Raw genomic sequence first — 27,398 nt, forward strand, 5'->3', positions numbered from 1 at the left:
CATATGTTCAAACAATAGTCACACTCGTTCCGTACTTTATCTGGAGTCGCCGCTGTTGTTGTTACGCTGCCGACCGGCAACCGCGTGAAACTCACGAATCCCGTTTACGTAACAGCCTGTGTTAGAAGGAGGAGACCTCTGCGACCCGCGGACGGCTGTGGAATTTAGACACAGTGGCAAAGAATGAATCTTTGTGGTACAGAGTAGTTTTGTGATACCTGACATAAATGTTCACATAATAATTAATGTGAAAACCTTACTGAACCCTGAGTAAGCAGCCTGCGGTATGAAGACGGGGCCGACCGTCAGCAGCTGCTCCTCGCCTCTGCTTCTTTACTTATCTTTACTCAGTGAAGTGTTGGCTCTAAATTCATCTGCATGATGAAGCATCATTGGAAATGAAACTGGGGTCATTTATTCTTTTTTCTTTTATCATGTAGTTTGTGACAGTTTGCTGGCAGCTTTAGTGTCCTTCATATTTGTTTCTCTTTATGTTTATCTTAAATCTGTAGATATGATCCGTTTTAGCAGGTAGGAGTCACTCAGTGTAACCCTCCGACATCAGCTGTGCAGTTAGCCTTAGATCTACATTTACCAGACACTTTATTAGGTACACTGATTAACTGATGTTACTGCAGATATCAAATCAACCAATCAGACGACTTGCTGAAGTTTAAACTGAGTAAATGTAAATAGACGAATTCTTATCTGCTTTTAAACAACTCGCCTCGTTCACACACTTTTTAATGCTTTTCCTACGCAACATTTACACACGGTTTGCTGCGTTGGGTTTAGTTTCTTGCCTGCAGACTGGAGCAGACAGGGATCGAACCACGAACCCTGCTCTACTTCCTGAGCCGCAGACACCAAACCCAAACAGAATGAGGAAGAAGAAAAGTGACTGGAGTGACTCTGAATGTATTTTAGAAACTGATGATCTGCTGGGAGTCTTTACAGAAACATCTACGTGGTCCGAAAGATCGAAATAAAAAATGAAAGTGAAAGATTAAGACAGCTTTGGTTGAATCTATCTGGTGATTGTAGTCTTTACATATAGAAAGATTTGTAGTATTGTTACCATCAGAATTTCATGTTTTGCATAAAGCAACAAGTTTGTCCCAGAAATCGGTCAGTCGCTGTGACACCAGCTTTGTTTTGACCTTTTCTTGTTACTTCAGCATTCACTGGCTTGTGAACCATCTCATTTATACACATCCTATAAAATCAGTCTGCTAATCAGTCCTCTAGCAGGGTTTTTGTTTGTTTGTTCTGTCTGATTTAATTAGTGCACTTCTTAATTAGGCTGAATAAGGCGGGTTTACAAGGCCCAGAGAAGAGTTCAGATCAGAAATCACCTTAAATGTGTTCCCCTGCACCTGCTGAGTGCTGCACATAATTACAGTAGAGCTACAGTGCAATGATACACGACATGAACACAAATGGACTTTTTTTATTATTACAACAACAACAGATGTGAGAGAGAAATAAAATCAGCAATAAAAATCAATAGCCTAAATATTTAGTGAGTCCACAGACAGACTGTAACGTTAGCTGTGAGTGTTGCTCTGCAGGTAGAGTGGGAAATGTAGAGGAGGAGGACGGAAAAGCCTACACACAGACTTCCTCACACATTTACATGGGGGATGCTGCTGGCACCGTCTGTTTCAGTTCATTCTGCAAACTAAATTTTTTAAAACGTCTCAATTGAAGGCTCCTTTTTGGATTGGAGCATCAGTATGATTGTGGAGGGAGAACAGTCTCTGGGACTCAAATAGCGAGGATGGAAGGAAGTGTAATTTAGCAGAATGTAAAGCTGGAAAGCTTCCCATCTCTCCCACGTCTCCTAATGTTTTGGTTTGATTTCCTCACCAGTGTTTTCCTCCGTAACGTTGTCTCAGACTCGAGCTACTCAGCTTCTCCGCTGCTAACATTACTTTGCTTCACTGCTCAGGTCGTCGCTCCTCGTCCCTCTGTTGGTTGAGAACCTTTCATCAGTGGTCGTCGGCGCTTATAGAAATAATCTTGCTTTAATGCAAAACTTTACTCACAGCTTCTAATCAACATCAGAATTTCTGAAGCTATGGTAGTCACAGTTCCTTCATAGTTGTCCTGTAGGAATGATCACCTGGAGTGAGATTTGGAGTAAAACTAATGAATGAAGCGATTTGTGGTGACGTGACATTTTCATGTAAAATTGGTTGTAACTTGTTGTCTAATTTAATACAGTTGAAAAAACACATTACTTGTTCTTTTTCAGAATTCCACTCCTGAGTAATCAACTCGAGGAGGTCAAATCAAAACTTTCCAAAACTCTGAAGAAGTTTGTTTAGATTAAAAGTTTTTTCCTTTAAAAAAAAAATCCAGCCCATTTTTGCTTTGTAGTAAGAATTTCTCATCCTTCACATCCCAAACAAGCTGCTGTGTTAATGTCAGCTCATTCTCTCAGAGGAGATTCTTTATCTCTCAGGTTTGACTTTCTGGTTAAGTAAAGGCTAAAACGCATATAACAGTTTCAGTCCTTCAGATACACATTTTATAGCATCAAAGAGCAATCAGACCAATAATCAGCAGAGGAAACATCGAGACAAAACCCATATTAGAGAAAATTGTATTTATTTTGTTGAACATTAATTTTAATCACAAGCCAGCTTTGCTACAACCAGGTGGTATAAACGATGGATGAAGCTACTCTGAAGTCCTGTTTTGATGCTTTGAGTCATGAGTCGATCAAACGCAGGACGTGACTGTGAAAGCACGACTCACTGGCCAACATTTGTAGATTGGACTCAGTGTTTTATTCATCATGAACCAGTAACTGAGACCATAAACTCAGCAAGTGAGACAGAAGTCAAGTCTGGGGCTGTTTCCCTGTAGCCGTCGTTCCACAGGTTTCGCCCCCTGGTGGCTATTAACAGTATCACTAGTTTAGGAGCTTTTCAGCTCCAGCAGCTGCGTCCGTCTTTTATACTCTCCGTGGTCGTCTTCACATCAGCTCGGATTTGTTTGCTGCTGTTAATTCAGTTAATGTTGAAGTTCCACAAGCGGCTGGTCTCGTGATGCTAATCAGTTTATCTGTCGATTGTTTTAGCACTTAAAAGGATGAAAAGGTGATTAAAGTTGTTGTTTTTCAGACGAAAAAACTAAAGATAGTTATGGATCATAAATCCCTCGTTTTTTTTCTTCCTACACTTAGATTTGCTTTCAGAAACTCGCACATCAGCTTTATGGCAGGTAATGAGTGCTACAGGCTACCATACAAGAGTCAGTGTAACCTGCTGCCATGGAGACGAACCAGACGTTTGGCTGGCAGGTCCTCATCGTGAGACGACGTCATTAGCTTCATTCAGGGTCGTTCTGGTGCTCGACAAGCGGTTACACGAACAGACACACACAGGGGCTTCCCTGTCGATCGCCCTCACTCCCCGCCTCTCTCTCCTTGTGCTGCTGCTTCTTGCCCTTCCTCCTCCTCCTCCTCCTCCTCCTATTTCTCACTGTTTTGTTTGGTTTCCAGTCATTTTCTTCTCGATGATCTCTCTTTCTGCGTGTCTCATGATGTAAATATACAGATAGTCATCCTTCAGTCTGTTGACTTTATTCTTATGTAAATTATTTAAAAAAGAGATCGACCTTGGATGATAAACAATATATTAAAAAAGTATGAAATAAAAAAGAACTGAAAACTGGAAACGATGAGAATGTAAGTGATGATGATGATGATGTCGAAGGTGGTGATGATTGTTTCTGTGCAGTTATTAACAACTGTGATGATGTCTCGACAACGACTATTGCAATGGTCGGTGATGATGAGGATGACGGTGATGAATGATGAAGATTAAGATTAAAAACCCTTATGATTCTAAAGACATGCTCCATGAATCTGTCTTATTCTTGTGGGGTTTTTGTGTGATGTTCAAACAGGAGGTGCACGCGACACATTAATCACGTTAATCGACACCTTGGTCATCTTATCACGTGCAGATCTACACAAACACAGTCAAATCAAAGTGCTTTGTTATTTATTTATTTATTAATCACAGTGTCTTATTAACCATTTTCCAGGTAATTTCTTGGACATTTATGATTTTCTTTAAAGCAATGCTTTTATATGTTTAATTTTTAGTTGTCAGTTTTAGACGTAAATGAATCCAAAAAGAACGTAAAATTTGCAGAAGGTGCACAAAGTGGCGCCCATCTCATATCAACACAACCCTGATATAATCTGAGTTTACTAAACTGTCTGTTGGCATCTTTCTTCTTCTCTACTATGAACTTATTAAATTGCTGCTTTACTTAATTCTATCGAATCACAAACTAAATGAACACAGATTATTTAGTTGGTTATTTTAGGATATCTGGGCTCTGCCTGATGGGGTCATTTAGCTCCTTCAGGGGGCGCCTAAGAGCCACTACACCTCCACATCAAAAGGAGCCCACTCAGGTGGTGCAGGTATGACCGGGATGTCTTCTATGTGAGTTGTTTTGGGAATGTCTGACCAGGAGGATGCCCCAGTGATGATCCATGACATGCTGCAGAGATCTGTGAACTGGGCTGGGAACAGCTCAGAGTGTGACTAAACATCTTTAGACTGTTTCCATTTGCAGTGATCTATATTTGGGGGGTAACACTCTGTTCTCGGATCTCGTGGCTCCTCTACAGTCATGCTGTGAAAGCATCAGGCAGCAGAAAAACCACAGAACAGAACACACTAGTCATCAATGACAACAGATATGATATCGATTCAGCCATGAAAAGAGCAGCGGTGCAGGGTTGCAGAGTGGCTTGCAGAGGCACCATAACTGTCAGTGGCGTGTCCAGCGGGGTGGCCTGGGGGGGCACAAGCCACCCCCCCCCGACCAGACTGGCCACCCCAGGTGCCACCCCGAAGCTAAAACAATAAAATTCAATCAAATATCAAATGTACAATTACGTTTTCACAGTGAAGCTGAGATATCCGAGTGTAAGTGAATGCAGCATCGGCTTCTGCAATATGAGCATCACGTTAGCAAAGGAAGGAGAGCCAAGCACGAAAGAGGTACCGCAGAAAACAATTTTTGGGCGAAAAAAAATGAGGAGAGAATAAATGTCCCGGTAAGTAATATTAAGTTTGTTGAGTTTAGTAAACTGCGGTGAAATTAGAATACCAAGGAAAAAATAACACTTAAAGAATTATTGCAACCGTCAAATATTTCAGACAGTAGGCTACTGGGGGGAGCTAGCATAAGAGTTATGAGTTATAAGATATAATCTAAGTTGTAACATTGCTGTATAGAGCTGCAGATCGGGCATACCGGACATTTGCCCAGTGGGCTGATGACTTTTTTATTTATTTATTTTTTTTGTAACGGCATGAACAATGAGAAGAGACGCAGTTTGTCCCGTACTTTCGCTATAATGAAAAAAAGACACAAAGCTGGATTTATTCTGTCTTTACGCTGCAGCTGCCTCTTCTTCTCTCATTCTCTCCCCTCCCTCTCCTGTTCCTACTTCAATCATGAAACTGATCAATGATCAGCTGATCGTCTCTCTTGTTTGTTTATCGCCCACTTTGCGCCAGAAAGAGGAAACCAGCGGATGTCGCGCTAAACAACAGCAGCACGTTTAAGCTTGATCAGCTGTTGTTAGAATTGATTTAATATTAATTTCTAGTATCAGCTGATGTTTGCTGGAGCCACAGCTGTAAAGCTGCTGGTCATGATGTCGGTTTGGATATGTGGTGAGAGGGAAACATGAAGATGAAACCAGGAGATGTCCTTACTGAATCATCAGAGCTGAACAGGTGATGGAGAAACAGGTTTACCTTTTAGGTGACATGAATGAGTTGAAGTTATGAACTGTTTCTGAGAGACAAATAACACCAGGATCCTTTTCTAAGTAGCTGACAGCTGGTAACTGTGCAGGGGCGGGTCTAGCAAAGTGTTGCCAGGGGGGCCAGGTAGGGCAGTAACAGGGAAAGGGGGGCACAAAGAAATACTCTTCTTTGTTATTGTCATTTAAAATATCTAGCTTTTATTAAATAATTATCTGAATCTCGCGAACAAAGTTTTTATCTGATGTAAAATGTATAGAAATCATACATATACCAAAAAGACTGTACATCACTGTCACAACAGCGTTTGTTTTCATTCAAAGGCTTTATGGCTTTAATACCTATTGGGTCGGTCTCTGGTCAAAATGCCCAATCTTTTGTCCCAGTCCAGCCCTGCAGGTTAATACTGGCAGTGTCACCATACCAGCTGACTGTATTTCATCATCAGCCAGTGTTGTTCTTTATACATCAATATTACCAAAGTTTACCATAAGGCAGCATAGAAAGTATTTACATGCTTTCAGGTTTCATTCAAATGTTAGTCTTTTCATTTGTTTCCCCACTTTTTTCCTGTTTCAAAATCAAACACCAGTTTGTAAGAAGATTATCTTCTTTTTTTAATAGGCAGATAAAGTTTTGCATTGGCATTGGCTAATTTGCCAATTGTATGTTAAAAATGTTCGTATTTTAATATTCAAAAATGTTTTTGCCCAAAACATATGTGCACTATATGTCAGTAAAAATACAAATATTGTCCTTGAATGCTGAATAAACACTGACAAAGCACTGATTGTATCTCTTGTACTTTATCAACGCAGTATCTAAAAACTTTGCACCGTAGTGGTTAAAATCTCATTCTAATAAGAGTTAAAAGCGCATTCGGTTATTAGGTTTATAGGGTTATTGAATTATGGTTAACGGTTGGTAGAATTTTTTTTAACATTATCTGCCAGTTACATCTGCCACCCTTCTCCAAATCTGTGCCCCTACCTGGCCCCCCCAACAAAAATTTTCTAGACACGCCACTGATAACTGCGGGCATGTTACTGCACTCCTCTTATATAAAGTAAGTTATCCTGATTAGTTTCTGTTGTAGAGCGACTTTATGGCTATCTTTGGCAGAGGAGACATGGATGCATCACAATGACTTCTTGGTAGGATAAATTCAGTCTGTAAAGTTCTTAATCGATTTTGCAAAAAACAATATCAACACTACTGGAATGTCTATAATAGAAAAAAGTGATAATAGCATTGAAGCGTTAAATCATGATCATTATCTCGTATGAGAAAAGAGCTCCGAGTGCCAGTCATGGCTCTGAGGGTCAAGGGGAGGTGAACTGAGCCTGCAAGTGAGAGCTAATTCAATTAAAGTCTTAGTGAGTGAGAAAAGGAGGAGGTAGCAGGAGGTGAATCAGGAGGGTGAGCAGACAGAAGCAGATCGAACTCGTTCACACTTTAGGAGGAGCACATCAGCACTTTTTTCTCTCAATCTCTGGATCAAATTGGATTTTCAACAACCTCACTGGAGTTTGTTCCTGTCGAGTCGTTAAAACCTGCTGAGGGGAGAAGCAGCAAGTCCTGAATTCAGAAAGTACGACGAAGGGAAGGCGGTCACCTTCAGACCGCAGCTGGCCCTGCACTTACTGCTCGAGCTCTTTATGTGACTAAAATTGACATCTTTTGTGACCGTTTCTACTTCCCGACTGATCCTGCTGACTCACCCCGCCAACGCACACTCATTCCTAATGAGCTGATCAGTGACTCAGAAGTGTGACAGTGCAGACAGAGGACTGAACGTGAATTTAAAGGAGATGAACGAGTGATATTGGTACGTTTTTGGACACACTCCTTGTGGCCTCACGTATCTTTCAGTCACTTTAAACTGAACAAGTTTTAATAGATGGTTCCACCCGCTAACGATGCAGCTAATCTGTAGCCCACAGCTAATCATGATGGACAGACGAGTGGGAGATGGGTAATAAATAGTCTGATTTGGTGCTTTGTGTACTCGGGTTTTTGCCTTTCGGGGACTTTGACTCAATTTCAACAGCCAAACAAGGTTCGTGTGAAATATCTGCTAGCAAAGAAGCTAATCTGTAGCCACAAGCTGCAGCTTCCCACAAGGATTAAATCTTCCTGCCTGTTAGCTTACAGCGACTTGCCAGGCCTCTGCAGTGAGAGCTGTCTGCAGAGACTGTGGCTGATTCTTCTTGTTTTCTTGTCCCAGAATCAGTGAACTACATGCCAGCTGGGGCAGTTAGCAATGCAGGTCAATAGTTCCTGCCTGCCTTCGTGTTAAGCGACATGCTTTTGTCAGCTGAAGCCTCTCTGAACCCTTATTGACTGAGCAGATACACAGCACATGTGCAAATGTTTGAAATTAGACAGCACTGAGTTTGAAGCCTGATGACAACCTACTGGATCCCCGTCAATGCTGAGTTTGCAGGCCAGCTTTAGCCACAGAAGTTAATATTACTGACTGGGCAGCTAATGTAACTCGCTGTATATTATTTCCATTTCACAATAATTCTGCAAGTTTCTTTATTAATCGTGAAGCTGGTTCTTTTATCTCACCAGCAGCTAAAATCCCACAAGTGTTAATGACACCATCATATATGACAGCAAAAAGCTCTACCCAGCTCTGCTTTAAAGGAGTCCAATGATTAACCGATTATCAGGTGTTTCTCTAGATACAAGTTCAAGTTCAGCTCTTTGATACTGATCTAAATAAATAGGTCACACTACAAACATAGAGACTCACTGGTGGAGTCCTGAGTGATGAAGTCAAGCAACAGAAAAAATAAAATTTGAGAAACCCAGGCTGATTGTAATTCTGATTAAAAATGAAGCATGTAGAAATGTATGTAAAAGGTAATTCTACATGTTAAATATAACTCTAATTATAGTTTGTTTGTTCCAGCGGGGAGGAAGTCCTTCCTTCTGTAAATATTTCAGCCTTTTTTTAAGATTATAGGAATTTGACTTAAGAATAATTAAAATTCAAAGCTCGACTAGTGTTCATCATGATGGTGTGCTTTAATCAGATTCAGTATATGTGTCCTAAAATTCTGTGTTTTCCACACAGACAATCATTCTAGCAGTGCTGCAGGAGAACTAACTTAACTTCACAGCCTTTTTTTCCAATGGAAACTTTGTCACATTTGTTCGGAACACTCAAAAAATACACCTCAGCTTCACTTTCTGAGTCACCGCCTTCATTAGAGTCTCGCTGACTTACTGTCTGCCGATCTGACTGACAAACTGACTCTCACAGCGTGCTTTTGGCAGATAAGACGGCATTCATCAACAGAAAGACGTGACACCGGCTGACTTCCTAACAGAGAAACAGATTCGCTGGAAAAACACCCGGCACCCTTGCCTGCGCCTCCCTCTCCAAGGGCACGCAGCAGGGAAACAGATCCGTGTGCACCGCCAATCAGCACCTCCAGGGAAACCATGGAAACCGCTGGATGTAAACTCATTTCCTCTGTGCACAGCCTCCAGGAAAACCATTCCTTATAGGAGCGTTGTCCCCTGACCTGCAGCTTTTTTAGGAAGTGGAACTTATGTTTTGAAAGGAAATAATCCACAATCACTGTTTTAGAGAAAATCAGTTTAACAGGTAAATATCTGCCTTTTTCTCCAAAGGTGTGTTGATTCAGAAACAGCTGGTTGATTCCTCAGATGATTGTTGATGAGTGACAGATGCGATGAGACTGCAGCCGCCATGCTGGAGTGAAACAGGAGGATTTGAGAGGAAGCTCACAGTGGGAAAGATGAAAGTTCTCCAACATGGAGAGAGAGTTGACAGGCAGGTGTGTGTGTGCGTGTGTGGCACTAACACCTGACATGGAGATGACAGGTTAGTGATGTCATCACAAGGATTTTGGGGAAACAGAAGGCAGGTGAATCAACAGCTCACTGGGATGTTCAGCGTGCCGGCCGTCTGCGACCTTTGCCCTCTGTTCTGCCTGCGCTCCTCCGGGACTTGGACACCTCTCCGCAGGTAGGAGGACCATCTGGCTGACCTTTGAACCCTGAGTTCATTATTTATAACCTGAGACCCTCCTGTGACCTTGCATCTTTTCCCTGCCCCCACCTTCTCTGCCTCTTCCTCCTTGCTGCTGTTTTCTTCAGTTCCCACCTCAGATCCAGACGGACGCTGCGGCCTTCGCTGATTTTTGGGGGGTGAATTAAATTTCTGTGAAAAGTTGACCTCTCTTTAACTTTTCTGGTGAAAAAGATTTAAAACACATTGAAGTTAAAAAGTAATCTATTACATAGAAACATGATCTGGGTATTTGTAGTCTTCATATGACATCATATCATAGTCAAAGTGGCAAAACGAGCTTCCTTCCTCTGCCCTGGTTCACTAAAATATCCCAGGATGTGTTTTAATAAATAAACTGTGCAGGTGTTTGGATCAAACAACAAAAGTCTGTAAAATCCGACTAACACAGAATATCTTGTTTCTCTTTGAACACATCTTCTAATTTCATTACTTGATGCGTCTTCTGCTGCTGTTTCCTCCTCACGTCTGCAGTGCGAGACACTGAGCTAGAAGCATAATGCATGAATAAAGGAATTGCTTGTGCAGCTTAGGGATGGGGATTGGGTTGTAGCGTAAAGAAGTATGAGGCGGAGAAAGTAGAAATGAGAGACAAGGGCATGAGCAGACAGAAAATGAACAAAGGCAAAGGTGTGTAACAGATGGAAAGGAAAAAATTGAAGAGACGATCAGATATGAAGGAGCAGGAGGACTTCAGAAGGTAAAGGTGGAAAGACAGGACAAAGAGGAGGGAAGTACGGAGCTGCATACGGCTGGAGGAGAGACACACCCCCGTGACCCCCGAATTGATAAACAATCAAGAAACTGAACTGATGGATGCTTCAACTGATCATTTGAGGTGGTTTTAAAAGGTCAGGAAAAAATTGTATTTTAATTAACCAGACTTTGTATTTTATTCTAAGCTTACATTAGTGAGTAAGGTGTTAATCATATATTGTGCAGACGCTGCCTGTGGCGGATGCTGCACAAGACTGGCTGGAAAGAAAAGAGGAGGTGCAGAAAATACAGGACAGAAGGGAAAAAGAGTGAGGACACGGGAAAGAAAGGGAAGGTGACACAGATTTAGCAAGGACAGGAGGAGCAAACAGGATGAAGGTCTACAGCGGAGGAGGGGAGGAGATGTGTGAGAAACAGGTGAAAATAAAGCAAAGGAGCAGGTAGAAGAAGACAAGCGATTTGTTTTTTAGGGTTTTTTTCTCAGCTGTCTGCGCTGCAGATGGAGCCGAGCAGTTTCCTGGTGAACAGGCCGCAGCATTTCCAGTCTGCAGTCACATCACTGAGGCTTACAGCCCCAAACTCAGCCACACCTGTCACCCAGGCGCTCTGCACGAGTCTGTTCAGAAGCATGCATGCTAATTCTGCCTGCCGCACACATCTTCAGTGATCACGTGACCATGATGCACGCATCAATTTGGAGCCCTTACCCACTCGCATCCCTGAGTGTGTGTGTGTGTGTGTGTGTGTGTGTGTGTGTGTGTGTGTGTGTGGAGCAGGGAGCAATCAGACGAGTGCACACACGCTGCTGGGACCGGAGGAATATTGCTTTGTGTGTCTGCGAGAATGGCTGAGTACACATGAATGTGACTGACAGGCTGAGTGTGTGCAGCAGAGAGTGAAAACACACACACATTCACATGCAAGCAGACACGTGGAGGAGAGGCTGTCAAGAAAGCAACCATGCATCTCCATGGAGGATACACCCAGAGCGAGGGGCGAGAGAGGCAGGCAGAGAGCGGGCAGAGAAGGAGAGCGAGATGGAAAGGAAAGGAGGACAGAGGTTAAATTGAAAGAAAAGGCGGAGAGAGAGAAGGGAGGAAAGGAGGGAGGGCTAGGCAGGCACAGGAGGAGGAGGAGTTGGGGGAGTGGCTGGGCGAGAGAGGTAGACAAAGCAAAGAGGGGAGGTGAGAGAGGAGAGAGAGGGAAAAGGGGTGAGGGAAGAAAGGAGTAAAGGCAGGGCAGGCTCAGGAAATAAAGCAGAAGAAGAAGGAGGAGGAGGAGACAGTGCACGCAAGTGATAGAGAGAGGTGTATGTCTGGAGGTGTGTGTGTGTCTGTGTGTATGTGTGTGTTATTCTCTCCAGTGTAAATGAATGGAAGGCGTCTCCATTGTCTTCACAACGGTAAGAAGCTCTGCTGCTGCTGCTGCATCTGGCTGCTAATAATAGGAGTGTGTGTGTGTGTGTGTGTGTGTGTGTGTGTGTGTGTGTGTGTGTGTGTGTGTGTGTGTGTGTGTGTGTGTGTGTGTGTGTGTGTGTTCATTAGTGGTTTTATTGTTTGGGATAAAAAAAGCAAGTCATCATAGAAATCATTCACATGACCGATTTATTGGTTTGAGGCTGGTTTAAGATCAGGATCAGGTGAGTTTGGTGTGTGTGAGGATCACTAAATTTTGGGAATGAGGACGTTTTGTGGAACGTGAGGACAGTCGTCACTTTGGAAAGACCTTCAGATGTGCTGTTTGGGGGTAACTTGTACTGTGCTCGCACTGGTTTGCTTTTTGATTAATTTCAGGTTTAATCGGGAAAACCACACTGACTGTAGTGAGAGAAGCAAAGATGAGTACAGGCACACAAGATGGAAAAAAAATCTGATTTCTCACGAAAAACTGAAACTTCACTAACTTGATGAAGGACGTAGGAGAAGGTGAAGGATGTCTGTGTGAAGCAAAGAGGAAACCTTATGTTTGAGGCAAACAGCTTCAGCTTTGACTGAAGCTTCGTCTCACTGAGCTCTGCGCTTGCTTGATGGCAGCCAACCACAGCGAACCATCCTCTGATATTTGTGGGTGGAAAACAGGCATTAATTAGCATTTTCTTTGAACCCGTTTTCTATCTGCACCATAATTACCGAGCTGACGATAACACACAAATATAAGCCTCAAGGCTGCAGAGCTGTATGCAATACTAACATCCTGAGAAAGACCAGTCTCAGAAATTAAGCTGGCTAACTTTTAATCCTCCATCCAGACTAAAGCCACATGTTGTCCTTGAAATCAGCACTTTAAGGCTGCTTGAAGCTGGAAGTGCTGCTTTGTGTCAGTGACCAGTCAGGCAGTAGATGGTGGCAGTGTTATTTTCACGATTTTCTCCATCGGGGACAAGTTGGTTGCTACTACATTAAAATGCTTAATATAGAGCTAGCAGGTTAGCCATTTAAGAGCTTTGACAAAGTGATGAGCGACCAGTAAGGAACCACATTAGTCCAGATCATCATGTGTCACAGCGGGCACGAACCCCTCGCAGTGTCCAGTTCAATGAGACGACGTGGCGATGTTCACTCATGTAAGCGTTATCATAATATGAGCTTACAGAGTGAAGTAAGGGAAAGATTTGGGTGAGAAGGATCGTTTTTGATGGAGGTTAAGATTACGATAAGATTTCAACTGAATCTAAGGTTAAAAACTTGTTTGGGGTCAGACAAATTTTACTTTATTGTTAGGCTGTGTAACAGTCATGTTAGAAAAAGGTGGAGGTTGAACTTAGGTTTAGGTTTGGTTGAGCTTAGGTTTACGTTTGGTTGTGAAAAGCTGAAGGAAACTCTAAGTTTCACGTGAGATAGTTGTTTAGAGAGTGTGACTTAGTTCTTTTGCTGTGAAAGTTAGATGGGCAGTCCTAGGAGGTCCACTGGATCTTCCTGATTCTCCTCTGGTCCTCACTGGTCCCTTTGTGACTCCTCTGCTCCTCCTCTCTCTCGTTTCTTGTGGTTGCTTTATCTCTCCATTAAAAGTGATACCCACCCGACTAACTCAGCTGTGTTGCAACTGGCTGTGCACCCCTTTAACTTAAACTCAAGGAAACAAAGAGGACAAATATTAGGGTTAGAGTAACCTTAGATGAGTTAAGGTAACCCTAACACTTATATGAGACATTCTATAAAACAGTTAAATTTCAGTCTCCAACAAAGGAAAACGTGCTTTTTTGATTTAACATTTTTGAAGTTTCAGAACTTTTTAGATGAGATTTTTTTGTTCTCTGATTGCTGAGAGCTGAGACAACAATTCAAAGAAATGTTCTGATTACCTGGGGTTAGAGGTACTGTTGGGGTTATGATTACGGGTGGTGCTGGTGTTGTCACAGAGGACAGCTTAGACTCATTCTCGTGTCCATTCTGAACATTTGCCAATGATTAAAGGTTACATGTGCGTCAGACTTCTCGTGTTTTGTTTTCATCTCATTTCTAAATCATATACAGTGGCTTGCAAAAGTATTCGGCCCCCTTGAACTTTTCCACATTTTGTCACATTACAGCCACAAACATGAATCAATTTTATTGGAATTCCACGTGAAAGACCAATACAAAGTGGTGTACACGTGAGAAGTGGAACGAAAATCATACATGATTCCAAACATTTTTTACAAATAAATAACTGAAAAGTGGGGTGTGCGTAATTATTCAGCCCCCTGAGTCAATACTTTGTAGAACCACCTTTTGCTGCAATTCCAGCTGCCAGTCTTTTAGGGTATGTCTCTACCAGCTTTGCACATCTAGAGACTGAAATTCTTGCCCATTCTTCTTTGTAAAACAGCTCCGGCTCAGTCAGATTAGATGGACAGCGTTTGTGAACAGCAGTTTTCAGATCTTGCCACAGATTCTCGATTGGATTTAGATCTGGACTTTGACTGGGCCATTCTAACACATGGATATGTTTTGTTTTAAACCATTCCATTGTTGGCCTGGCTTTATGTTTAGGGTCGTCCTGCTGGAAGGTGAACATCCGCCCCAGTCTCAAGTCTTTTGGAGACTCCAAGAGGTTTTCTTCCAAGATTGCCCTGTATTTGGCTCCATCCATCTTCCCATCAACTCTGACCAGCTTCCCTGTCCCTGCTGAAGAGAAGCACCCCCAGAGCATGATGCTGCCACCACCATATTTGACAGTGGGGATGGTGTGTTCAGAGTGATGTGCAGTGTTAGTTTTCCGCCACACATAGCATTTTGCATTTTGGCCAAAAAGTTCCATTTTGGTCTCATCTGACCAGAGCACCTTCTTCCACATGTTTGCTGTGTCCCCCACATGGCTTGTGGCAAACTGCAAACGGGACTTCTTATGGTTTTCTGTTAACAATGGCTTTCTTCTTGCCACTCTTCCATAAAGGCCAACTTTGTGCAGTGCACGACTAATAGTTGTCCTATGGACAGATTCCCCCACCTGAGCTGTAGATCTCTGCAGCTCGTCTAGAGTCACCATGGGCCTCTTGGCTGCATTTCTGATCACTGCTCTCCTTGTTCGGCCTGTGAGTTTAGGTGGACGGCCTTGTCTTGGTAGGTTTACAGTTGTGCCATACTCCTTCCATTTCTGAATGATCACTTGAACAGTGCTCCGTGGGATGTTCAAGGCTTGGGAAATCTTTTTGTAGCCCAAGCCTGCTTTAAATTTCTCAATAACTTTATCCCTGACCTGTCTGGTGTGTTCTTTGGACTTCATGGTGTTGTTGCTCCCAATATTCTCTTAGACAACCTCTGAGGCCGTCACAGGGCAGCTGTGGAGCTGTTTTGCAAAGAAGACTGGGCAAGGATTTCAGTCTCTAGATGTGCAACGCTTGTAGAGACATACCCTAAAAGACTGGCAGCTGTAATTGCAGCAAAAGGTGGTTCTACAAAGTATTGACTCAGGGGGCTGAATAATTACGCACACCCCACTTTTCAGTTATTTATTTGTAAAAAATGTTTGGAATCATGTATGATTTTCGTTCCACTTCTCACGTGTACACCACTTTGTATTGGTCTTTCACGTGGAATTCCAATAAAATTGATTCATGTTTGTGGCTGTAATGTGACAAAATGTGGAAAAGTTCAAGGGGGCCGAATACTTTTGCAAGCCACTGTAAGCCTTATATGATTCACTATATGAAGCAAGCCACATCTGATGCAAGTCTTTTATAAGTTTTTTCTATTTATTTTCCATATTGGTATTGGAAGTAAAAATAACTTGAACTCCAATTTTGAAAACAAAAATTTTTTTCTTTTCTTTTTTTTTCTTTTATAAAGCTCTGACTTGTATTCTGACTCTGAGTCTGTGGTCTGGGAGAGAGTCTGTAACTCTCTGTCTGCAAAATACAGTATATAATGACCAATGTTGGGCAATGAATTATATAGTTACTTCTTCAAAAAAGTAACTGAGTTATGCAAACAACAAAGTTTTTTGCAGCTGTTTACCTAAAAATGCAGCCAAGGTGTTTTTTTTAAATAAACATTTCAAACTATTTACAGAACAATCAGCTGTTCTGCATCAAATCTGATGCCACACAAATTATTTGTGCCACTCCAAAAAGTAATTTGTGTCCACTATGAGATAAAGGAGAACAACAGCCTGATACCTGCAGGCCTGACAACAGGAGATGTATCACTGCTGTAACACCTGTAACATTCAGCAGTCGCCTCATTGTTCTGACACACACAACAAAACTATTGACTACACTACACACTAACTACACACTAACTACACAAGATTTGTGCTAAACGTTGCAAATCTCTCACATCTCAAAACACGCCGTCACTCCTAAAACTTCCCCCTTTCCTAAACAACTAAATGCCATGTTGCCATATCAGTTTTTGATTGGTCGACATGGTACATTTTTCCACCAATAGGAAAGGGTGGAGTTTTTTTGGTTTTGTTTTTGCTCACAGGCGGAGAGTGCTTTCCTTATAAAACGCCGTTTTTACCGTTTCTTCCCGCAGTAAATATAAACAACGATAGTATTCAGGAAGAAAACCAAACATTGCATATTTTTATCATAACTCTGGTTTTACGTGGCCTATCAACACAATTTAAAAACTGGTATAAAGTCCACACTTTTTCCATCAGTTGTTCCGTCTGTCCTGCTCACATCTCCAATGGTTGTACACGTTGTCGTTAACGTGGCTTCACTCCACATCAGCCACGCCGCTTTGCTAGCTAAAACACCGGTGTCGGCACATAAGGACGCTGTCATAGCCTGTCAACCACGTTGATTAGCTGCGTATATACGAATGTGAATCGCATCATTGGCTGGACTATGGGATAAGGTGGCATCGTTCTAATCCCATACGGGAGCAGCCAGTCACTCACTGACTAACACTGCAAAACAGAATTGTTAAAGTTTTAATTTTAATTTCAATTCAGGTTAGATTTTTTTTTTGTGCGCAGAGACCGTGCCAGCAGTGCGCAATTGCGCACGCGCGCAGCTTAGAGGGAACATTGCCGACTGGGTGGAACGATTGTGGTTTTGATCCAGATTCTTACAATTTCACGGAGTATTCTGAGCAGTTTCTATGAAATGGCCCATATCTCTCATTAAGATGATTACTGTCATTGATCTGTGGGATAGAAATCACACTGTGTTGCTGTTCTGGAGATTATAAGTGTAGACGTGATCAGAAGAGTGTTTAGACTGAGGTTGGAGTGTCGCTATGACAGGCGGCTGCTGAGGAGTGCATTTTTATCTATCGCGGTCCTTAGAAGTAGAGTGACCCCCCCCCCCCCCCCCCCCCCCCTCAAGCAGACTCGTGTGAAGCAGCTGAATAAATTTGCAACTCGTTTTGAATCAAACATGAATTCGTGTTAAATACTGCAAACGCAGGAGCGCAGCAGCTCTGCTCCCTCGTCCTCTTCAGCTGAGGAAGATTGTACTGAGCTGCAGCTGCTGGGAGGTGACCAGTAACACCAGCACACTGAAGCAACTGGGGCATAAAAGAGCCATTTGCCTGTTCCAGCATCCTGCATCTTTTATGCTTTCTCAAGATGTTTTCAATGGCGCTCAGACAAAGAGGGACAAATGACGAGGCTGGAGTTAGCTTGGGCTGAGGCTGGATTGCTAACCAGACAGAGCAGTGACTGCCCAGAGGCCCAGGACCCCGAGGAGCCGCTAAAGACTCACAGCAGTTATTTGAAATTGGAACCACCGAGGAACAATTTAACAGTGACAGGTCCCGTTTCCATTTTGTCTCCTTTGTGTCAAATAACAAACACAGAGAAAACATCACGATAGCTGTGAATCCATCTGGAAATATTTTCAAAGCAAGACATGAAAAAGTCGTCCTCGGTTAAAGAATGAGTGACGTGATTTCCCAAATTAGTCTGTGACTTCATGAAAAGATTCCTTTTAAGCAGCGTAGGCAGGACGCTCCAACAGTTCGTCTGACCTACTTCAGGTGTGTTGGAGTCGAATCATCGCACGGCTCAAATAACTGAAGCAAAGCAGGCAGCGGGCCTGGTGTCCCCACATGGCTGATGTGAGTCTGCATCATCCAGGGGTTGGAATCACATTTCATTCTCGTCAGAGAATCGTCATGCTGTCAGAAAAAGCATCAAGATGAAAATAGACAGATGAGTTAAGGCAGACTCCACACTGGGTTTTCTTAATTCACTAAAAATAGTCCACAGACATATTCCACCCAACAGCAGCTTCAGGAGATTCGCGTGAGGTCAGCGAACGCATCATGATCTTGTTATTCTCATTGTTTTCACATCTTCTGAAAGCCCACAGATGTATCGTGCTAGCTGTTCTGGGATAAGTGTTTTTGTTTTTATAACCCTCCCTACAGCGCCCCCCAGTGTGAACGCTGGTATCATTATTCTTTTCATATATTATGAAACCACATTTATGGCATCATAAACAAAATGCTCTGAAAAACAGGGGCGACTCCCAGCCCGAATCACTGTGAGTCAAATTAAGTGTGTCTGCATGATCGGTCTGTTAGCATCCACAGACTAAAGGCCAGGATCCCTAAATGTGGCAAACAGAGCTCACATGTCTGGTTCCTGTTACAGGTAAACACAGGGACACTCGTTTCATTTCAGTGTCAGTTGCAAAAAATAATACATGCATTTGTGCGTCATTAGACAGGCACAATTAGCAGAAAATTGTGTGTCACAAATGTTACTACGTTTGTGCATTTGATTGAAATAAGAACTCCAAGAAACAGAGTCGCAAAAGTCAGAGTGCCCACCTCTCACGCCTCTCATCTTCCAACCGCGCTCTTTTTCTAATGACTGACTGTAACTTTATTGTAACATCAGAAGGTTGTGAATAACTCGGGTCAAACCCTTTTACAGCTGTTTGACAAGTTCGACGAAGTTTTCTCGACTTCCTGGATTCCGTTGTTGGGTACGCTGGTTTTCGTTAGCTTGGAAGTGCTCCCGCTGTTTTTCTGTTTAGCTTTCATTGCAGGAGGGCCTTTGCAGTAAACCACTGGAAAGTCAATCAGTTTGCCTTTTGCAGCTATGGAAGTCATTATTAGCATTCAGTAGATTAATCAGTCATCACTGTAACCAATAGTTTTTGCAGCAGTGGAAAGCACAGGTAGTTTGAGTTGATTTCAGGCAAGTTTCACAAGTGCTTATTATTCAGAATTCCATCAACAGCATCATTATAGCAAGAGATACTTCATTATCTCAGAAGTGACTAAAACTATCACAGTTTGGCCGCTTCAGGAACTGCAGTGGGTTAGAGTCTGAAACAGCCACAGCTTCAGATAACAGGATGAGGAAAATATGTGATTTTCATACAAGGCCTAAAACCATTTTGAGTGATATGTGAACTGATTTAGCTAAACAAGCGCCTTCAAATAAAGTTTCATCCACGCGTTTTGTTCCTGCAGTTCTTCTCTGTAGGTTTTCCATTTGAGTTTTGAAGGAGAAAGTTCAATGAAAAATAATTGCATGGAAACAACTTGAAGAAATAACTGTACAGAAATGAAAGCAATCGTTGTTTTCAGCCCTGCATTTGTTATACAGGCAGGGAAAAAAGCTTATGCAGTATATTTTCATGCTTTGGTTCTTGAAAAAATGTCGTGTTTTTTGAGAAAGTCAAATATAGCTGCCACAGATGGACAGCAGATAACTGTGATTTCATTTTAAGCTCCAGTGTGGCTTCCAGAGATTTGTATTTTTAACTTATTGACAAATGTTACGCCAGCATCTGAGTACAGATCCAGTCAAAGATCTGTGTCTGTGCTGATTTGCAGTGTAACATTCATTGCTGAGCAGACGTGGCTCACATGGGAGATGTAGTTCGGTACAGGTTTGAATTCATGGAAAACTGCACTGAAAACCAGCAGAAGTCAATATAGAAAGTCAATTTCATCAGTGTTTGCTCCCCATTTATTTTTCTGCTGCACAGTATACCCTCAGCACATCTGAAGAAAAATTGTAAATAGAATGAAAAATTCATAACTTGACCTATTTACCCAGCAGCTCACCTAAAAAACAATAAAAACACAACCGTGTCTCAGCTCAGATGTCCACATATCACAACTTAAACTACAGGGGAGAGTTCACAGCACAAACACCAAACTGTCGTCTCCATTTCCACCACATGCTTTGTTTTATTTCCTTATTCCTTTCTTCTCGAGGCTGAATTGATGGGCTGGTGTTGGTGTTGTTTCCTGCCTCGCAGCCCAAAGTATAGTTGATATTGGCCGTTTAGCATTTCATTTCTTTTAATTTAGAAGTGGAGGCTGCAGAACAAACATAAGTTGTTCCCATCAGGGCTATGGTGAAGTGAATTCAAGTGTTATGGCACTCGAGTGCACAGCCGCTCAATTATTTAGTGAGCAGGCTGAGATCTTTGCTAGCCTCTTTAGCAGCTAGCAGTGCAGCCAGGAGGGGGTTTGGTGGCGAAAGCAGAGACAGAGAGGAGCTTTAATTAAAAAAAAACGGTATGTGGCGTTGACGACGTTTCTTTTCAGTGTTCAGTGCAATTCTTGATTATGTGTTTTGTTTTAAAAGTTTCTCTCTAAAGCTGCACTAGCAGTAAATAATGTCCTTAACCATGTGTCCTGTGTTCAGCGTTTCATAGTTTATGCTGGGGGAGAATTGTCAACATGCTAACGTCTGCCACTTCTGCTGTTAAACTGCAGCACATATTGTTTGTCACTGCTGGGTTCTGCCTTTGGCTGGATAGCCGTGCTGCTAACCTTTGCTGCTGCCAAGGCCAAATGAGGAGGACTGCAGGAACTTCATGTTGCTGGTTGTGCTCAGCTGATTGGGCAAATAAGACAAAGCTCTGATCTCTTTGTTGTGTTCCTCAAACTGTTCCCAAGCAGTTTCTATGATGCGTGAGGGGAACTGGGAGCGACGTTGGCATTGGTGGGGTGTATTCCTGTTCTGTTTTGGTTTGTGGTGCATGACTGGCGGGACTCAAGGTTCCCCAGTGGACTGTTAAATTATAAAAAGATGAGGGTTTTTTTTTTGTTGTGCCCGTTTAATAGCATTGAGTTCTGTTCACTGATCACAAAACGCGCATTAAGAGGCTCTAATGCCTGTGTCTCAATCTCGCATCTCATAATGACGTGAAGAAGTATTTAAAAAAATTATTATTCAAAAAATTATTTAACATGAAGGCAATAGGCAGAGTGTTACAGGCATCGCCCTAAAGAATGTAGCATCATGGGCAGTGTAGTCCGTGCTGCAGGGAGAATGGACTGCCATACACGTTATGTGTCTGTGAGCGAGGGAGGGAGAGAAAGGAAAAGTACGAGTTATCATGGAGCAGAAACGGGAGCTGGAAGCATGTAAATATAATAATAACCACTGCAGCCAAGAAGAGTGCCTGACGAGCCCATTTGTAAGTAAGCTATTAAGACTCAACTGTACACTGTGTTCGTGTTTTCCTCTGAAACAATAAGTTCTGTTGGAGCAGCCTTTCAACGCCTCTCTCTGTCTCTCGCTAGCAAAGTTGACCCAGACAACAAAGTAAAGCTAGTTTTCAGCTACGAGCCCGACACGAACCCGACGTATTAGCCAGAGGTCCCTTTACTACGGTTCGGAGCCGCGGACCTGTTTTATATACGCGCGGAATAGTTTTCTATACGAGATCGCTGCTAAAAGTGCAGCCTTACCTAATGTCCACCTACTGTTACTCATTTATATTAAGATTTAAAAATCTAGTAACCTTCAGTAATAGTAATAAATCACACAGCAGTAGTAGATTCATGTAGTTGTAAAAAGCTTGATAATATATTAAGTATTCAGAATACGTTAGTCTGAGTAACATAACGGAATACGTTACAAAATACATTTTGGGGCATGTAATCTGTAATCTGTAGTGGAATACGTTTGAAAAGTAACCTTCCCAACACTGATTACATAGGACCGCTGCTTTGAGTGGAGCCATTATGTCAGTTTTTATTTCCGAAGGAATGACGTGAATGTTTCTTAACGAACCATAACCAAGCCTCTCCTCAGCGAGGAGGAAGGCGGGACTGTTAACAGGGTTAGTGAAAACTGCTGAGCTTCATAGGCCTGGATCTACAACCACACACACCCCGCATGCACACAGCATCAAACCTAAACTATAAATGTAAAGCCTGACGCTGCACAACTGTCTGCTGTCAGAGAAATGATGGGCCGAAGAGAGACTGGATCTCAGAAAGGAAGTGAGAGAATGACTGCAGCAGGAGGGAACAGACAGACTGATGAACTGAAGAATCTGCTTCATCACGTGGAAGCATTATTTTCCATTTTAAACGCCGGGATCTCATTCCCAAATAAAATTACCCTATTTGCATAATGTCAGGCTTTTAAATAGCTGCCATCAGTTATTATGAATCTCATACATACGGCCTGTAGACTCACTTCTCCAGCACCCTCAAGAGGCTGTTATCGTCCATTGTAATCAGTAGTAAACAGAGATTATGTAGTCATCGTTCATCCTGTGAACGAGTGCACCTCAAAGCTCTTTTGCCAAAACTTAAACGAGTAACTGTGGACTCTAAACGTAAAGTCTCAAAGTCTCATCTCCCATTATTGTGTCCATTCAGCGGATCAAACAAGGGGTCCCAATCTCCAGTTTAACATTTGATATATTCTCTTTATATTCTCTTCTGAAATATGCAGTACCGTGCAGCAGTCTTGAGTCATTTCTTCATATTTTGCTTAGAATAATTAGAAATAAATCCAGTGATTTATTGAAACATGCAAACAGATGTGGAAATACAGTATGTAAAACAGAGACAGTTTGTACGACTGCATTGGCGTCATAGTGTGTTTGGGATCATTGTTATACTGAAAAATGAATCATTTCCTGCCAAACAGATGCTTTACAGACTCTGTTGCATGGTGGATCAAATCTGATGGTCCTTTTCAGCATTCATAATTTCATTAGTTTTAATGATGGATCAAAGATCTCAAACACCACTGGCTGTCATGTAGAACCAAACCATGACAGAGCCTCCCCCAGGTGTTACAGACACTCACTGCTGTACCTTTGACCATGATTGGGAACAAACATTTCAAATTTGCTTCCTCACTCAATAAAAACTGCTGACGCTCATTTTCAGTCGAGTTCTTACGTAATTTTTAAACCTCAGCCTTGCCTTCCTGACAGCCGTCCTTCCGCTCAGACCGTTTCTGATGAGGCTTCAGTGAACAGTAGATCGATCAGCTGAAGGTCCAGATGCATCTGTCAGGTCCTCTGTCAGGTCATTTCCTGTTTCTTAAGGACACGACTTTAAGATACGGATCATCTTAAAGAGGTTTTTTAGGCCTCACACTTTGTCTTTTGTCCCCCACTTGTCCAGTTTCCTCAAATTTTTTCAAGACAACACTGCACTCCATACTGAGATAAGTTTTTGACTAATAGATCTTTGGGAATCACCTTGTGGCACAAAAATAAAAAATGTATTAATTTTTCAGTGCTTCAGCTATGTAGCACCAAATCATGACACCAACCTTGAGATGATTTATATTGTAAAATACAGAGAAAACCCCAGCAATCATATGACCTCCTATGAGCAAGCACTTTGGCGACAGTGGGAAGGAAAAACTCCCTTTTAACAGGAAGAAACCTCCAGCAGAACCAGGCTCAGGGAGGGGCGGGGCCATCTGCTTGGGGTGAGGGTCAGTGGGTGAAGACAGGACAAAGAGATTAATAATAACTAATTTACATACAAAGTGCTGTATTAACACATATTCAGGGTCACCTGATCCATCTCTGACTAAAAAGGAAAGTTTGAAGCTTAATCTTAAAAGTAGAGATAGTGTCTGTCTCCTGAATCCAAACTGGAAGCTGGTTCCACAGAAGAGGGGTCTGAAAACTGAAGGCTCTGCCTCCCATTCTACTTTTAAATTCTCTAGGAACAACAAGTAAGCCACCAAACCAGCGTACAGAGAAATGAGTGGAGCTCAGGACTTTTGCACAGTTCTTTGGCTTTCATGGTGTTTTTTATTTATATTTCACACGGCATTCCAAATTTTGGAAGCAGCATTATGGATAAGTAAAAACAATTATAGCACAGGCTCGTTTGGACGTTACAGCACATATAACAGAACTCAGTGGCTTTAAAAGAAGACCCTACGTGACCTGATTAGAGTAAGTGGAATTTTGGACCTGGTCACTAAAGTTCTTGGACCCTCAGGTCTGAACTTGGCATAAAATCCTTTGCACACTGCCAGATTCACAGCAGGATATACTGCTGCTTGGAATAGTGACGTCTAAGATCTCGTGTAAGTGGGCATTAGCAGGAGAACTCTGAATGCTGACAGAAACTAAACCTTTCCTTTGAGGATTATTGCAAAGATAAAGCCGGCAGCATTACATTCCCGTGCATAAGGATGAATCAGCCAGTGTGCTGGTTCCAGCATAAAAAGTCTACATGATAGCTGTGAAATATCTGGTAAAATGCTGCTTCTTGTTTAAGAGACTGAACTGTTTTTACAGTGAAGCACATTCTTACAAAACCTTCAGCAAACCTTTAAATTCTCTCAGATTCTGTTTGTGTCTCGTCTTCTCCTCAGAAAAGATTCTGAGATAAGACCGAGAGAGGCGCAAACAAGAGCAGAAGCAACCGCAGACATGAGTCAGGAATAAACAAGGTTACATGTGAATAAAGTTGTAAGTGAGGCAGAGTGTGTTTGGGGAGGAACGGGGAAACAAGAAGAAGGGGATGGAAAGAAAAGGAGCTGAAAAATAGGAAGATAAAAGAGCAGCAAAGGGGGGCGAGACGAGTTTCCCGTCGCTTCAGATCCTCTCAGGTTTACACGAAGGAGGTAATTACAGAAGATGATGGAGAAAGAAAGGGAGAAAGACAGAGGGATACAGCTGGAGAGGAGGGAAGCAGTGGATGTAAACTGGTTGGTGTGGGGAGAGAAGGTAGGAAGGACGAGGGGAAGAAGAAACAGGAAAGAGGTATGTAGGAAAAAAGAGGTCGGCGGTCACAAACGATGCTAAATCTAAAATATCCTGCAGCAGGACAGAAGAATGGGAGCTGTGAGCAAAGCTGGATCCAAAGCAACAACTGCGACTCAATCAGTAATCAGCAAACGCCAAATAAAAAGAGCGGACGCTGCAACTTAGCAGAGGGGAGACAGAAGATCGAGCGGCGGATAAAAAGTGTGAATCAGGTGTAACAGCATGTCTTCTCCCACGCTGATGGACGGCTCAGCCACACACAGCTACAGAGAGACAGACGCTGTGGAGCTGCTCCATGTTTGTGCCGCCATCCTACAGAAGGTGGCGCTGTTTCTCATCAATGTTTGAGGCACCTGCTGCACGTCAGGAGGGAGTTTGGGTTTTTGCTTTTATGTGTTTATTTTTACTCAACATTTCTTCATATTCTTCATCTTAAACATTTTACATAAACGGCTGTCCTCTGACGTTTTACATGTTTGTATTTTATATTCTTTTATCAGATGCATTCACACAGATCTCAGCTTCAACATTTACCATTTAAAGAAGCAGCAGGAGGTTTAGTGCGCGTGCTGTCGGAAGACTCTGCAGTGCAAATAGCTTTGCAAAAAAGAATTGTTGAAAGTACAAGTGTTTACTTTTTTTCACATGTAGATGAAAATTCTCGTGTAAAATGTGAAGCAATTGAAGAAATCTCCCGTTTTTAACAGATGACGTCCTCAGCTCTGAGTTAGAGATATTTTATTTTGAAAGTTGTAGGAAGCTGAAGGCTTCATTGGCTCTGGGAGGGAATGATGCTGGTGGGGTTTGTCCAGTGGTTCCACCTTCACCTGATGATGGTGGTTCTTTGACTTGGAGTTGTACAAATACACCATATTTACAGATTTCTTTTATTATTATTACTTTTGTTTTCAGCCTGGTGTGATGGACGACCAGCAAGCCCTGATCACATGATAGAGAGAAGGGAAGAATGATTAAAACCTGTTAAAAATAACGGAATGTGACAAAATAAACGATGAGTAAATTTGGCATAATGTGAGAAATAAAAGAGAAAATTAAGACAAATTCATAAAAACGTGTATGAATCTATTTTCTCCTGTTTCTAAATACACAAATCAATTTTTTAGTCAGAGTCAGAATCTGTAAATACTGGACAAACTCGTTTTTAGGACGTATCAGCAGCAGCTTGAACGTCTCTTTTTGAAATATATATCATATTTGATATAGGCTGATACAGGCAGCACGGTGGCACAGTGGTACTCCGGGTACTCCGGCTTCCTCCCACCGTCCAAAGACATGCAGTTTGTGGGGATAGGGTTAAGTGATTAATCCAAATTGCCCGTAGGTGTGAATGTGAGCGCGAATGGTTGTCTGTCTCTGTGTGTTGGCCCTGCGACAGACTTGCGACCTGTCCAGGGTGTACCCCGCCTCTCGCCCTATGACAGCTGGGATAGGCTCCAGCGCCCCCTGTGACACCCTGAAAAGGAGAAGCGGGAATGGATGGATATCATATTTAAGTATTTTGCAATCATTAATGAATTACCTCATTGTGTGTTATGTGTATCCTGCAGGCTGATCGAAGGTAGATAAATATTTCGGTGCTGTCGCAGAGACTCGAGGTCTTTATGCAAACATGATGTGATGAGAAGAGGCAGACCTGCTGTCCTCAGACCACGCACGCACTCACATGCACACACACACACGCGCGCATGCACATGCATGCACACACACGCGCGCGCACACATGCACACACACACTCACACACGCCTACACACGCACACACACTGACACACACACACACACAGCTCTGACCTTGAAGGAAAGACCAAAGCTTTTAGTCTTCCTGTGTCTTTGTCTCCCTCCTGCTGTGTTTAAGGCTGTTGGATCGCTGAGTGTTTCTAAAGACAAACAGCTCCTCGGCCTGCAGCAGGACGTCACTGAGCCCTCAGATCAGGGTGTTAGACTCTTAGCCTCCGTTCTTTAAATGAGCTGAAAGTGATAGCTGCCGTGTTTCCACTGGGACGCTGCAGGATGCAAGCTGCCCTACAGGAGAGGCTTGAGGACACAGATACAGGCCTCATGCTGCTGTTTCAGCACATGGATGTTTTTCATGAAGTGGACTTGTGAGTGGTTCTGTCCCTTGACTAGCAGGATAAATGTGCTTTTCAGCGCCTCTCATTCCTTTTAATTTGGTGGGCTACACAACAACGTGTTCACAGTGCATGTAAATGTTTTACTGGCTAATAAAATGAAATGTATATCCAGGCCAGGCACCACGCAAACATCTGCAGATCCCACTCTGCCAAAAATCTTGATTCTTTGATTGATGATTAGTTTGACACAACCAACAGCTTCAGTGCTTTTATATAGAGTTTGTCTAACAGCTGCTCTCTGAACACATACTCCAGATGTTAGGCTC

At 42.5% G+C, this 27,398-nt stretch overlaps 1 protein-coding gene across 1 annotated transcript in view; it reads left to right on the forward strand.

Annotated features, from left to right (window-relative positions):
- The first annotated feature begins 7,234 nt into the window (after positions 1-7,234).
- The window catches only part of LOC134618307 (IQ motif and SEC7 domain-containing protein 1-like), a 105,807-nt gene continuing 85,643 nt past the window's right edge, over positions 7,235-27,398 (forward strand). The window contains exon 1 of the mRNA XM_063463656.1: positions 7,235-9,813. Coding sequence (XP_063319726.1) covers positions 9,677-9,813 — 137 coding nt within the window. The 5' untranslated portion in view covers positions 7,235-9,676. The remainder of the gene's footprint in view (positions 9,814-27,398) is intronic.

The sequence above is a fragment of the Pelmatolapia mariae genome, linkage group LG20 (genome assembly GCF_036321145.2).
Source record: "Pelmatolapia mariae isolate MD_Pm_ZW linkage group LG20, Pm_UMD_F_2, whole genome shotgun sequence".
Taxonomy (NCBI): Eukaryota; Metazoa; Chordata; class Actinopteri; order Cichliformes; family Cichlidae; genus Pelmatolapia; species Pelmatolapia mariae.